Source organism: Pieris napi, chromosome 5 (assembly GCF_905475465.1).
Source record: "Pieris napi chromosome 5, ilPieNapi1.2, whole genome shotgun sequence".
NCBI lineage: Eukaryota > Metazoa > Arthropoda > Insecta > Lepidoptera > Pieridae > Pieris > Pieris napi.
In genome coordinates, this window is record NC_062238.1 from 12773983 (window position 1) to 12787878 (window position 13896).

At 37.4% G+C, this 13896-nt stretch overlaps 3 protein-coding genes across 11 annotated transcripts in view; 2 read left to right on the plus strand and 1 right to left on the minus strand.

Annotated features, from left to right (window-relative positions):
- LOC125049981 (adhesion G-protein coupled receptor G2-like) overlaps window positions 1-1709 on the plus strand; it is a 41531-nt gene extending 39822 nt beyond the window's left edge. For both annotated transcript variants that reach the window (XM_047649561.1, XM_047649562.1), the window contains one exon: window positions 236-1709. In XM_047649561.1, the coding sequence (XP_047505517.1) occupies window positions 236-1396 (1161 nt within the window). In that variant the 3' untranslated portion in view covers window positions 1397-1709. The remainder of the gene's footprint in view (window positions 1-235) is intronic.
- Window positions 1710-2886: 1177 nt separating this feature from the next.
- LOC125049986 (dynein axonemal assembly factor 3 homolog) lies at window positions 2887-4431 on the plus strand. Its single transcript, XM_047649571.1, has one exon. The coding sequence runs from the start codon at window positions 2931-2933 to the stop codon at window positions 4311-4313; it is 1383 nt and encodes a 460-aa protein (XP_047505527.1). The 5' UTR covers window positions 2887-2930; the 3' UTR covers window positions 4314-4431.
- Window positions 4432-5289: 858 nt separating this feature from the next.
- The window catches only part of LOC125049980 (disintegrin and metalloproteinase domain-containing protein 11), a 258309-nt gene continuing 249702 nt past the window's right edge, over window positions 5290-13896 (minus strand). For 2 of the 8 annotated variants that reach the window (XM_047649554.1, XM_047649553.1), the window contains exons 19-26: window positions 13143-13292; window positions 12857-12868; window positions 12352-12426; window positions 12038-12096; window positions 11231-11439; window positions 10152-10504; window positions 8464-8709; window positions 5290-7880 (exon numbers count right to left, since the gene is read on the minus strand). In XM_047649554.1, coding sequence (XP_047505510.1) covers window positions 7742-7880; window positions 8464-8709; window positions 10152-10504; window positions 11231-11439; window positions 12038-12096; window positions 12352-12426; window positions 12857-12868; window positions 13143-13292 — 1243 coding nt within the window. In that variant the 3' untranslated portion in view covers window positions 5290-7741. The remainder of the gene's footprint in view (window positions 7881-8463; window positions 8710-10151; window positions 10505-11230; window positions 11440-12037; window positions 12097-12351; window positions 12427-12856; window positions 12869-13142; window positions 13293-13896) is intronic. The other 6 variants (XM_047649555.1, XM_047649552.1, XM_047649560.1 and 3 more) reach the window with 5 other exon arrangements.

The following is a 13896-nucleotide window of genomic DNA, read 5'->3' on the forward strand; positions in this document are numbered from 1 at the left end:
ACAAGCCGGTTTCCTCACGATGTTTTCCTTCACCGTTCAAAGCACACATAGAAAGTCCATTGATGCACCGCCAGGGATCGAACCAACGACCTCAGGGATGAGAGTCGCACGCTGAAGCCTAGACTTCTCATTCTTCATTTAGTTGTTTTTAATGTTTTATTTTTCATAAGTCAGATAGATTTATTTCTATAAACATTGCAAACAAGTTCATTACAGTATCTAATATTTATTTCAGGTTATTGACATTCATCTCAGTCCAATTTCGTCAAATATAAGCAGAAACCAAAGTCGAACTTGCGGTTACTGGAATTTCCTTGATGATGGATCTGGCTCCTGGTCTCAAGACGGCTGCACCTTCATACCTTCCACGGGAAGTGGAGTTTTGGACACCTGTCGGTGCACACATCTCACCCACTTTGCAGAAATTCTCATACCGAAAGAAGTTTTCACCGAACGTCACGAGAACATTCTCGAAATGATCACCGTTATTGGATGTTGCGTCTCTTTGTTCGGGTTGTCTTTAGTCGCAGTGACCGCCATCATGTTCCGATCCTGGAGACGGGACTTCAGCAACAAAATCTGGCTCCAACTCTGCATTGCAATATTCCTCATGGCGCTGACATTCATTGTCGTGGTTTTTGCCCGTTTCAGTACTTACAACATTCCCTGTATGCTGATAGGGGTCGCTTTACATTACTCTGTCCTAGCATCCTTCTGTTGGATGCTAGTAGCAGCCGTTCTGTCTTACCGACGCTTAGTTCTCGTCTTCACTAGGGACGCCTCTCACAAATTGTTGCGCGCGTCTGTGTTCTCTTGGGGCTTGCCTTGTGCGATAGTCGGGATTCTTCTTTCAGTTGCCCCGCACTCTTACGCGGGGCGTTTCGAAGAGAAGACTCCGACCGGTGCCTTCTGCTATCCTTCCGGTGTCAGCCTGTGGGTGACAGTGTACGCACCGATCTGTGCAGTGATCTTTGTGAACTGGACGCTATTTATATTAATAGTCCGCTCTGTGTTCGCATCGAGAAGAATCCAACGGCACGGTGACACAAATGAAGCGTTGCGGTGCGCGTCCGTCAGTTGTTTATTAGTATTTTTGTTCGGGTTGCCTTGGATTTTCGGTCTCTTTGCATCGAATATCGTTTCTGCGTATTTGTTTACGTTGACTGCGTCGTATCAAGGTTTTATATTGTTTATTTTCTTCGTGGTGGGCAATAAAAAGACGCGTGATTTGTGGTTGAACAAGTTGAAGATAAAACAGACGCGTAAGGTTCCTGTGACCTCTTCTTCTTACTCCAATAGGAGTACGGGATGGAGGCCAAATACAAATACGACTATTGAAACCAAGGTCTCAAAGCCGAAATCGCTGTCCACCCCAGACGACTCGCGGTTCTCTTGACGAAAGTCGCGAATACCGCCCAAGAAGGGCTGGTACTTGGGCAGCTATGATTCCTTCCAAATATAACATTAGTTTTGCCAGCTTTAAGTGTGGTGAGACTGCTCGATTCTTCTAGTCTTTCTAACAGTGGCGGTAAAAGGTCTGGAAAGATGAATTTAATTCACAATCTCTATTTTATCGTGTTACCCATAATTGGTTTTGTAATGACTTATAAGTATTATTAGTCGTAATAATTGCTTTATCACGACGGATGATTTGTCTTGGAAAATTCCGTCCGCCGCTGTTTTCGTAATTAGTATTATTTATTGTCGAAGGATTAGTATAATTCTATAATTTGTAACAAATCAATTTACAATGATATCTATTAAATGTTGTAAGAATTAAGATGAAATGTTCCATTAGTGGTTAGGTGTAGATGGCGTTTTACAATTTCCTATATATATTTTTATATTACCTAAGATACCTTAAACTTTTGTAAATAGTTTAGCTTAGAAATTACAAAACATGTAGAGGCTATCTGGTATTAATGTTAAACCAAATAATTTTTCACTTGTATGTGTAAAATATTTTTAAGATATAATTTATTGTAAATGCATTTTGAACACCACTTGCAATAAAATAATATGATATATTTATAATTCTTTTTATGAAACCTACTTAATAAGAACCCAGCAGCTCGTTAGGGTTGAACTGATTGCATTTATTTCTTTGATATCGTTTTGTCATAGGCAAGTAGGTGATCACGCTTAGCGCTTGACACGTCTATTTTTGAACCATGTCTAAGACGAGTAGGTCACGATATTCGCATGCCGGGGAAGGTAAAAAGAAATCTATTAGAGCACAGCCAGGTTTTGAATGCACGACCTTAGACATTGAGAGATGCACTGTTAAGCCACTAGGCTAACTGCTTTTGAATTATTAATTAAATTGAGAAATACTCTCTACTACTCATAACTATGATTGCTCTGTGTATTACTGCCATTGTCTGGTTTACAATAAAATATAATTAACACAGTGATTATTTTAAAATACTCGTTTCATATAACAGATTTGCTTTTTGTTATGTAACAGGAGGCAAAAGGGCAGGAGGCTCACTTATTGTCAGTAATATCGCCGCCCATGGACACTCACATTGCCAGACGATTCGCAAGTGCGTTGCCGAACTTTTAAAAACTAGTACGCTCTGTTTTTGAAGGACCCTAAGTCGAATTGGTTCTGAAAAACTTCAGTGGGCTGGTTCCACATAGTAGTTTAATTATAATGTTTTATTTATATGAACAGTAAAATTGTCTCCATCCTTCACTTAATTATGATTTTCATATTTAATACTAACTATTTAATTGACCTGTTTATTACGTATTCAAGGAAACCTACAAGATCTATATTGTAGACCTCACAAGAATAGCCCGTCGCTTAGCAACGCCCTATTTACAATAACGCTTCACTACCATATTGTTTATAGAGCTATGACATTGTCTTTGTAGCCTGATTAGTAGCCATTTCTGTTGTAAGAGTGTAGTGAAGAGCACGTAAAATGTACTGGGGAATCAGCCCTGCATTGGATTTGCAGCAGGAGTATATCAAGCACGGCGACAGAAATGCATATGAACTTAATTTTCTCGTTATCGGAGGCTGCGACGCGAGGCACCTTATCAAAACACTGGCGCAAGCGTACCGCCACAAGAGAAGGTACATGAATCTGTTCGTTGTCGATGGTTGTCCTGAACTTATTGCACGTCAACTCCTTCTTCTATCCTTGGCGTTGGAACGAACGACACGATGCGGCTTACTGGAAAAAACGAGGCGCTTCCTGGAAGTTTATGGCAATCTCTTACTTCGACCAACAACCTCTCGGTATCTAAACGGAAAAGCTCGCCAATTGGTTGAAATGATCACTAACCCAGAATACATGAGCTGTCTTATACCTACCGTGTCTATAGACCAGATGAAGTACCGAGAACGCGATTATATGGAGAACCTTTTTAACTTCTGGACCACAGGTAACACCAACCAATTTAACGCCTGTGAACTTTGGGAGCACCGCCTACGTCATAGCCTCGGCGTCAGATATGACAACAGAGCAGGAGTCTTCGATTGGGACTATCACATGCGTATTAAGGAGGTCGCCAGCCAAATTTGTTTCCAGGAGTATAAGCATTTTAGAGAGCATGGTATTGCTTACACTTGGTTGGAGACGGAAGTTTGCAGACCGAACGTAAGTTTTGCTGCAGGCGTTTACAAATGCGGTGACAGATACTTGCATAGGGGATATCTTGGAGATATGGTGAGCTCACCGTACTTGGCGTATGGACTAGACTGTGAAGACAAAGACATGTTGAAATCGACTCATGGCGTCAACTACAAACGTGCCACAGATATTTCCGAACGTAATTTACTGAGGATGTTTTATGAGTTGGAGAACCGACAGGCGTTTGATGTTAATGCGTTTAACTTGGATAATCATCAGAACCTGGGAATGGTGAGGTTGAGTCAACTTGACGCGAAGATTTCTGAGAGTGGCCAAGAAGCTCCGTTGATTTTGCGAGAGGATCGCGACACGTATATTGAAGTGGATTTTGGTAAAGTTCATTTTCTGTCGCTCTCTGCATTGGAACATTACCCGCACAAGCCGCACTTTCAGGGACTCTTCCACGGTGTGTTTGTTGGCCACAACATGCTCTCCCGCTTGAAGCCTAGTGTATGGTCGATGGCCCGTGATGATGCCGTAGTTCTGATGGAGTCTCGCAAGTATATGGTTGGGTTGAAGCGAGAAGATGTAAAGTCATACGGCGAGCTGATTCAACAAGCGGCTACGACAGCGCAGTGCGATAAAATTACAACTTTTAATCCAGAAAAGGATGATTTTGCCAAATTTATTATAAGGAGAAAAAGTGAGAGCACTGATATATCACTTTAATGTAATTTAAACCGATGTTTTATTTGTAGTTGTTTAATAAACTAAGTCATATCTATCTCATTATTCATTATTTGATATCCAATGATGGGAAATATATCTATATAGGTTTAAAAAATTTAGTTCTTACCGGAATGTAAGATAGTTTAAATAATATTTTGATCTTCATGAACTAATCTACGCTCATTTTCACGAAAGTATTAAGACATGGGTAAATAATACAACTTCAAAAATTTGTATTCATCTATTTTCGGTAATTAATAATATTATGTTACATTCATTTATTAAATAATATAGCAAATATATTTACAAGGACGAAATAAAAAGGAAAATCATAACGTTTCAACGTTTTTCGTTTAAAATTCGTATTTTATAATACATAATATCACTTATCAATAAAATTCATGATCAGTTAGTAGTGGAGATTCCACGGATTCACTTAACCTTTTCATATTTTAACTTACGTTATCCGCTACATTAGACAAACCTAAAGTTCAACTTTATAGTTATTTTTAGCATAAATGTTACAATTATTAACATATAATATAACATATAATAACTCCACAAACAGCTGTTTAAAAGACATATTGTTTCGTAATAAACTAGATTAAAGCTTTGTTCATCAAACTATAAAAACATATAACATTATAATAAGATTATTTACTATCTAGTAAACTTGAGCGAAACAAAAGCACAACCCAATTATTGCGCGGTGAATAATGTGTGTTTTAAGTGGGTATTTAATCTACACCTGAATTTTAATAAGAACATATTCCGATTTTAAAAAGACTTACATTTATTCTACATCATACGTTGTTCAGACAATAATTTACATACAACTTCAACCTCATTGTGTAGATAGAAATACTTGAGAATACAACATTATGTGCGTACATCCAAACATCCATAACCTACGCTTACGAAATAATGGAACAGACAATTATGTGAATCCGTAGAGGCCCGGTTCACTACCGTGAGCAATGGCGGTAAACGGCGTCCGCAAATTGACGTTTTAGGCCCGCGCGACACGCGAGTGCGGTCGGTCACACAGACTACACACGACAGAAGATAACGATATAGATAATATACAGAGGATTTTAATGGTAAACAGACATCTAACACGATATTTTATTTTAAGAATGTCTCTGCTAAACACCTGTACTTTTATAAAATAAAACAACTGAGGACGACTGCATATTAGCGAATTAAAATAACTGTAACTAAACGGTTATTTAAAAATCTAAAAAAAAAAAAAAAAATTACCAGCAAAATTGATCGTCAAAAGCAGTGCCTTATATTTGTGAAGTGTGCAAAATTACGACGTTCCCTTTTCTAATTTTAACTTATAATATTGTATTTCCCCGCTGTAATCAAACGATGAATACTTTAGCTAAATTCTTTTTTAATGAACTGAAGTCTGAACTCTTAGCAACTGTTTCTCAGAGTGAATTTTCTATAGACATAGGTAATCGTACAACCAATATAAACTGTTGTTTTTTTCCTACCTAAGGTAAGTGTTATCTACTTTTCTTATACACATCAATTACTATTTAAATTATACAACAACGGTTTAAAATTACATACACACGACTGGAAATTGAGCGTCTTACCAAAATTTTTCATGCCTACAAATAATTACGTGATACTTATTAATTACCTCACTGTCTCTGGCAGTGTTTTGGACTTAATGCAGAGTAAGAAGTAATATTGGTATCGTAATAAACTATACCCGTATTTACCGTCTTAGGTCTCGACCGCACGCACGGATGTTTCGAATGATTCGCGCACGCGACGCCGACTGGGCGCGACGTGTCGACAATACGCTTTACCAATATTAAATACGCGATAGTGATAGATATTCATTTAAACATGCAGACTTAGAGATGTTATTTATTTGATGCAATTTAATTTTCTCTCGATATCGAGTTTTATCTTAGTTTAAAGTGTAGAATATCTGATCACTCGTACACGAGAGCAAGTGCCACGCCCAGTCACAGAGTATTGCATTTATGACTACCCTGTACGAATTAATATTTTACTATTTAGACTTACACATTATAACCATTACCTATAAGATTAATTACTTAAAATCGAGACCCTCAGGCTCAACATCGTTTGTATATTTAACGAAATACGTCAGTACAGCTTTTTTAATCCACTGAAGAAGTAAGTGTATTGAGCTCGAAACGGGCATACTGCACATCATCTTAGTTATAAAAAAGCCGCACAGACGACGATTCATCCACATTGAAGTTAAACGAATTGTTGATGTCTATTCATTGATTTTACTTTAACTACTAGTTACAACGTGGCGAAGCCACCTAACCTAGCGTAAACGCGAATGAAACGATAACGACCTAAATTGTCACAATAAATTAAAACAGAAAAACTATAACATATAGGGACCATCCCTGACGAAGCACCGAGACTCTTCTGACATATTAAACTACAATCGAACTATAACTTCCATCGGTAATATTTGATTTTAAATACCTAAAACTAATCTATTTCGCGTTTCTATTAAAAAACGCTTCGAGTCGTGACGTTTCGTCAGTATGTGTACAACATCTTCCACAAGTTTGGGTAAATTCGTGTTAAATTTAATAGATACAATTATAATAATATACATATACAGGTACAATATATGTTCTGATAAAATCCGAAATAACTTTTATTCACATTAACGTAACCTATTTAGAACATGTGTACGCAATAGACTAGATACAAAAACTTTATAGTGCATGGTGTTGCGAGATCTCTGAATTTCAAACTAGTTGCTAGAGTGACGTTAACGCCTTTGAGAATCCGAAACGAAAGAGACAATCGAAATATCCAGTGTCAATAAGTTAAACCTCGCGAAGTGGGCTGTTTGTCGGAGAGGTGATGCGGTATGATAGCGACTGACTGACTCTCCGGGGACGGCTGCCCGCCTTCGTGCTGCGACGAACCAAACAACTCACAGATCTACACGTCGCCGAGCTCGCGCTTCAACCTTATCAATCCAACTAACTCGTGACACGTTAAAGCTTCGCTTGTGTACATTTATGTAATTTGTTAAACGCCTATCTAAGTAGCGGATAGTTGAGCTCGTCTTCACAAGTGCCGAGCTCGACGCGACAAGGACCTCGGCACCGCACTTACAGCTACATCCATCGAACAATTAGTCACTTACTCTAGACATACACTCGGCCGCGGTGGCGTCGCGCGCGGCGCGTTAGACATAAAGCGTATCGATTTAAAACGAACATAACATCGCTCCACGAACGACGCCGCCGCGGGGCACGCTCGGGGCGTAACGCTAAACTAAATATTTCAGTCATATCATAACGTGCACTTTATGATATATGTACATTGACAATCTAACGATTAATACGTATTCACATGCGCATTCACTATGTGCGTCCTAAGCTAGCGGTGTCGATATTGCAGGGTCAGTGATTGTACTCCGGGAATGCGGCGGGGCGGTCGCTGGCTGAGCTGCCGACTGGCGATGGGAAGTAATCCCGCGCGGCCACCGTCTCTTCACTCGCCCACCGGGCTAACTGTTGTTGAGCTTGAATAAATTCATCACTAGAAAATGATAGAGAACAGGAACGGAGAGCGCGCTCTGAGGCGCCGGACGGGCTCCACAGTCTACTCTAGCCAATTTCACCGCGTGTAAATGAGACAATATGTTGACGGTGCTTATATAATTTGGTACGAGTTGCGGTTGAAGCCATAACATGAAACTGATTAGGTTTGTAAGTATAACTTTTTCGGATCTTAAGCATTAACAGTTGAAAAAAATTAAAGGAATTAAAGCAGAATATAAAACTTTGATCTGAGAAGCGATGGAAAAAAACAAATTATCTTGAAATTTTAAAAATGAAAAGTAGGAAGATCAAATAAAAACAAAATTAACAAACCGCAACTTTGAATTTATAATAAGACTTTGGAGCCCGTTTAAGCTATAAACTTTTAATGTAGAGTGTTATTAATTATATCCAAAATGATAAGTGAAACATGATTAATATAGATATAATGTTTTGCAACGGTAAAATTAATTAACAACATGAGTATTACTGTTTAAATGTAAATGGTATTAAGAAATCGTTTGCCCGAATATTGCAGATTATTGCTACCAGCGTTTGATGGGGAGCATGAGAAAGCGTACCTTTCGCTATCGGGTGCGTCCCTGAGTCGTTCAGCGTCGGCCGTCTCGTAGAGAGCGTCGTCGTCGGGTGGGACGCGATGCGCCGAGTGCGAATGTGGCGCGTGCGCGTGCGCAAGCAAGCCCGGAGCGGGTGCAGCAAATATGGCTGAGTGGTGCCGCCCGCTGCCCCGGAAGCCTCTGTAGCTAAAGCGCGTCTCTTCCTCGCCCGGTGGAGGACGACCACGGCACCGACTATCGGCCGACCGCCTTTAATTCAAAGTAGCTCAGTTAACGAGTGACCGGCATTTGTTGGAATAAGCGAAATATATAAGATACTAGCAGACCGGCCAAGCGTTGCTCTGGCTAAGGTTTTTTTTATATTACATAGTAGTAAACTATTCAAGGGAATCGGTAGGAGACTAATGTGAAACGTTGGTACTTTTAACACAGCGCCATCTGGTTAGAATGATATCAAATAATAAACAAATATTTGCAATAAAATAATATTGCGGGTATAAATTGAGATGTTAGCTATCCTATCTTTTAAGTTAGATCAAACTGCACACGGTGTGCAAATTGGATTGATATCGGTTCGGTAGTTTAGGTGTCCATAGCGGACAAACAACGTGACACGTAATTTAGGTATATATATTGCTAGCTGACCTGGCTAACTTCGTTCCGCCCTACAACCTTATAATATCGTTGTTACTTTAATTTAACTTATTTTAGGATTTCATTAATGTTAAGTATTACATTAATACAACTTTTTTGCAAATACAGAAATGTTTTATTGCTTGCCATTGCGAAAGAAGAATGGCAGTTTTACACATTACGCATCTTCTCTCTAGCGTCAATATGGCGATACTGCATGTTAAGCACTTTCTGATATCCAACATCTTTTGATCAGGATCAAAGCATGGTTATTATTTATGCATCTCCTCATTCACCTCAAGATCGGAATTTCTTGAACTGACACGAATTCGACGTAAAATGATGAACGTAGTTTTGTCAACAGATGGCACCATATGGTTTTTGCATTCGTAAAATTAATTAATTAATTTATTGTTATTCGATAACTTATCCGATATTTTATTGCTTATTCTGCTATTCGGGACGGAAACAAATCCAACAAATCAAAAACCATGGCAATCGGTCCAGCCGTTCTTGAGTTATAAGTGTTGTAACAAACACGACTTTCTTTTATATATATAGATTAATTAAGATTTAAGACTTGTAAGTTTTTGCGGTTTCAAATTGTAATCCCAAACGAACTACATATATTTTATTACCAATATATGTCTAATTAAAAACATTGCCCTAGCGACCAAACCGGTTTAATTTTTAAGTTTTAATTATTACTATGTAGGTTAAGAATATTGTAAATACTGTATATTTTATAACCAATTCTACCCAACTCATATTAATGTTTTATGTTTACACTGTAATATAAAAATCAGTATCGTTTTATGAACAAAAAAGTCGCAGAAAAGCTAAGTATATTACCGTATTTATTTATATATAAGTCACATTCATTTGACGACTTCCGAAGCTCGCTGCTATAAGCTTAATATGAAAACTGAAAGCTTTATGTTTTGCTTAAATAAGAAATAAATACGATTTAAAGCCTATGAACTCATGCATTTTGAAATATGTTAATCTAGTACAGGCTGTCTTACAGATTGATTAAAAACAATACAAAGTTTACTCACGGTGGCACATCTTCAATCCTATAATGTCTATCAGCTTCAGTCTCTGACATCCTGATATCTTCGGAACCAGAGGGGCTCATGTGCCGACTGGAGTGCTGTTCCAATTGCCGGATGAGGTCTTCCAAGTTTCTGATGCGAAAAGGTACGCATGGTGGTGGGTCATCTTCCTCCTCCTCACCCCTTTGCCTTCTAAACTCTGCCTCATGAATCTTTTCAGCACTGGGTGCCCTCTCCCTTTTGTATACGAAGTCCTGTAAAGCATGAAGGTCTCCCGATCCCGAGGCACCTGAGGCACGATGAGCCGCTGCTGTTTTTAATGCTTCAATTATATTCTCGTGGTAGCCGTTTAAATCCTGAAAAATCAGTTAAATCCAGTGTAAAACTCGTTTAAAGTTAAAGAGTTTATGTTGTTTTAATGGCGATATATTTCAAGAAAAAGCAATGACCTGATGTATTTTTTTAAATTTGTATGAATGATAAGTTAATATATGATAAATACTGAAAATAGTAAACTGGAAATTATTACATTAATTTAAAAACAATAAATTTTTGGAGAATTTACATCCAGGCCTTTTCAGACAAAAAAATGTTTATCATTACCCAAGTTTAGTTTAATTTCTTTTTTTATAATAAATTTATGAATTTATAAATGTTCTTTTTGATAATTTTTCTTCTGCCTCGTAATTTGTTACTACTAATATAATAATTGTGACTCAATTAACCCTTGGATTAGCTTTTACATATTTGTTTGTTTTTTTTTAGATTTTACTTTATTTTAGTTATATGTAGTGTTATGTTATTTTGAGTTTTTTAATTATTTATGCTCTTCTTGTACTGTACCCTCTATAGGTGTTTCTTTTTTAATAGTTCCATATTAGGGTTGCCTGGAAGAAATTGCTTGCTAGCGATAATGCCGCCCGTTGCCTATTAGATAACTTATGTAACCTGCTTTTTTATACGTATGTTTTTGGATAAGGTAACGATGTGTAAATAAATAAATAAATTTAATTGAATACAGACTTTATTGCAGATTAAACGATAATTTAAAATACAAGCTTTAGGTGTTTAATAAAGCATACCTTAAACTTGTATTCCATATCAGCAACAGCTCCAGCAGGTTCCTGGCCATCTGACTGGGAACCTGCCTCCAGATGTTCAGATTGTGAGTCGTCTCCCCATTTATCTTTACCATCTATAGCTCCATAGCCGTGCTTCTTAAGAATACCTTTCTCTGGCAGCTTTGACATATTACCAGGTGTCACGTCAATAAATGCTATATCTTCTTCACCTGAAAGATACAACGCATATTTTAAAACGGAGTAAAACCGTTCATTAATTTAATTAAAGGTAATAAAATATTACAGAACATTACAGTTTGTAACATCCTGATTAAATGCGGTAATCTATATATATAAAAATAAAACCCGTTTTCCGTTGTCACGACATAACATGAAAACGGCTTGACCGATTTGGCCAATTCTTTTTTTATAATATTCTTTGAAGTACGAGGATGGTTCTTACGGAGAGAAAAATTAAAAAATTGAGTGAAAAAGTCTAAAAACAACACTTTTCTATATTCCCATACATAATATTCGTAATAATACTTAAAAGTCAATTTGAACTTTAATACCATATCATAAAGTTCAAGTTTTAGTGGAGGGGATCCGGGAAGGTAAATTTTTATTTTTTGACATAATGTATTTGTTGTCTTATCAACTTTCTTTTTTATCTTAGCTATACCGGTGTCCCGAATAGCAGAATAAGTATTTTAAATAAATAAAGAATCGACTGTTAGGCGGTACGATGTTCGCCAGGCCAGCTAGTAAGTTATAAATAATGATTTTTATATGCACTTGGCAAAATTCTTAAAAAAAGATTTTAGTTACCCGAATGTGTTGGGTCATCTTCACTACCAGAATGGACGCGCTTCATCTTATTGTGGTCTCTGAAGGTAGAAATATATTTATTACTATGGCGGCTTAAAGTTATAAAAAATACAACAGCAAAAATGGATTTTGCGCATGCGTATGGAACTAGTGTTTTGACTATGTGAGGAAAGAGTGTTGGCTATTGCTATTTTCTAGTCACTCATTATTCGCTAATACTAAAGGGAAAGAAACCTCATAATGTATAAATATTTCCTCTGTAAGGCAACATAATTAAGTTAACAGATTAATAGACTGGTTCAATGGCAACTCACGGATATCGGCCAGCGCCACCAGCACCAGACATGTGATTGCCCTGTCTGAAGATAACGCGCTGCGAGTCGCCACGGCTGAGAAATTTGGAAAAATTGTTCAGGTGACGGAGAAATTTTAGCGTTGTTCATTTTTCGAACCAATGTATGAAATTGCATTAAGAATAATATTTTGCCTCATTACCAAATTGCTGAATTACTATACCAATCGCACTTTTCTAGTGTTTTCATACTACGAACTATGTACTTCTAAAAAACTTGCTCAAAAAAACTTCAGTGCAAGTTACTGCCAATCAGATATAGCACAAATCTATAAAGTGAAAATAAGACCAAAAAGCGTGTCATTGAACGCGTACTGTGAGTTCAGTCCTACTACGTCACCCCACATCGTGGACACCAGAAGCTGATGTTTTACCAAGCCATCGGTAAGGCGAGTGTAATAAAAGCGAAAATTGTCTAAATAAAGGTGAGAGCGGTGAGACGAAACATCCGCCAAGCATCGACATACCTTAGGAGGTTTCTGTTTGATCACCAGATCCGATTAGAAGAGGAAATAGAGTTTTAGTAAGGGGATATATTATAGGGTAAAATGGTAATGTTATGCGTTTTAGAGTATGATAATAACGACAAACTTTTGAAAATCCAAATCCTTCTAAAGCACATACATTTTTACTAAAAGTTTGGTAATTTATTAAACTATTTCGATAGATCTAAAGGTTGATAGTGAAAGTATTGTAGTCGGGAGAAGTGTGACAGTAAGAAGTGAGAGCCTATAGATAAGTTGTAGTACACACCTGAACGTGTTGTTGAAAGAATGTAACTTCCCGGTCTCCATGGAGATATCCTCTTGCGAGTTGTTGGATGTGGTAGATCCGCCCGCGAAGCTCTTAGCGATAGGTTTCTTGACATACGGAGGGTCATATTTCGGCAGCGTGCTCTTTTTCCTGGTGCAGGCGTGGCGTGGGAACGCACACTCAGATCAATCGATTACGTTTACAACATCGAGTCGTCTAATCGTGACGGAATCGAGAACACCTCAAGTATATTAAGGGATCAATTTTGAAAACGATGTTTTCGTTTCCGATTGGCTAATGTATGTGTGAACGAAAGTTAGCAATGGCAACCGTACTTTAAAAAGTACCAAATTATGAACTAAATAATACCGTCACAAAAAAGTTTTACGATATATCTGATATTGGTAGCTTTCATTCAACACCAGATATTTTTTATATTCAGCAATAATAAGCACTTTACTTTTATTCGGCAGTTTATAAATACAGACTGTTAAAAAACTGGCGCTTTTGGATATTATAATTCGATTTTAGATCAATAATTTTAGAATAATTTTATCTTTTCGTTTCATTCCTCATGGGAATTAATGTTATGTGAAACATAATCAATAGATCGATCTTAAACTTAAGTGATTAGATTCGCTTCATTAAAACTCATTTCAAATAATAATACTAATTGGTATGAAATCTCGTATAATGAATTTTTGATCAGTGAGGTCATTGGAGTTTGTGCTGTACAAGTTCTAAGGAAACGATC

Bases quoted from the DNA above. Each gene is read 5' to 3' on its own strand.
- LOC125049986 (XM_047649571.1), top strand. From the start codon at position 2,931: ATGTACTGGGGAATCAGCCCTGCATTGGATTTGCAGCAGGAGTATATC.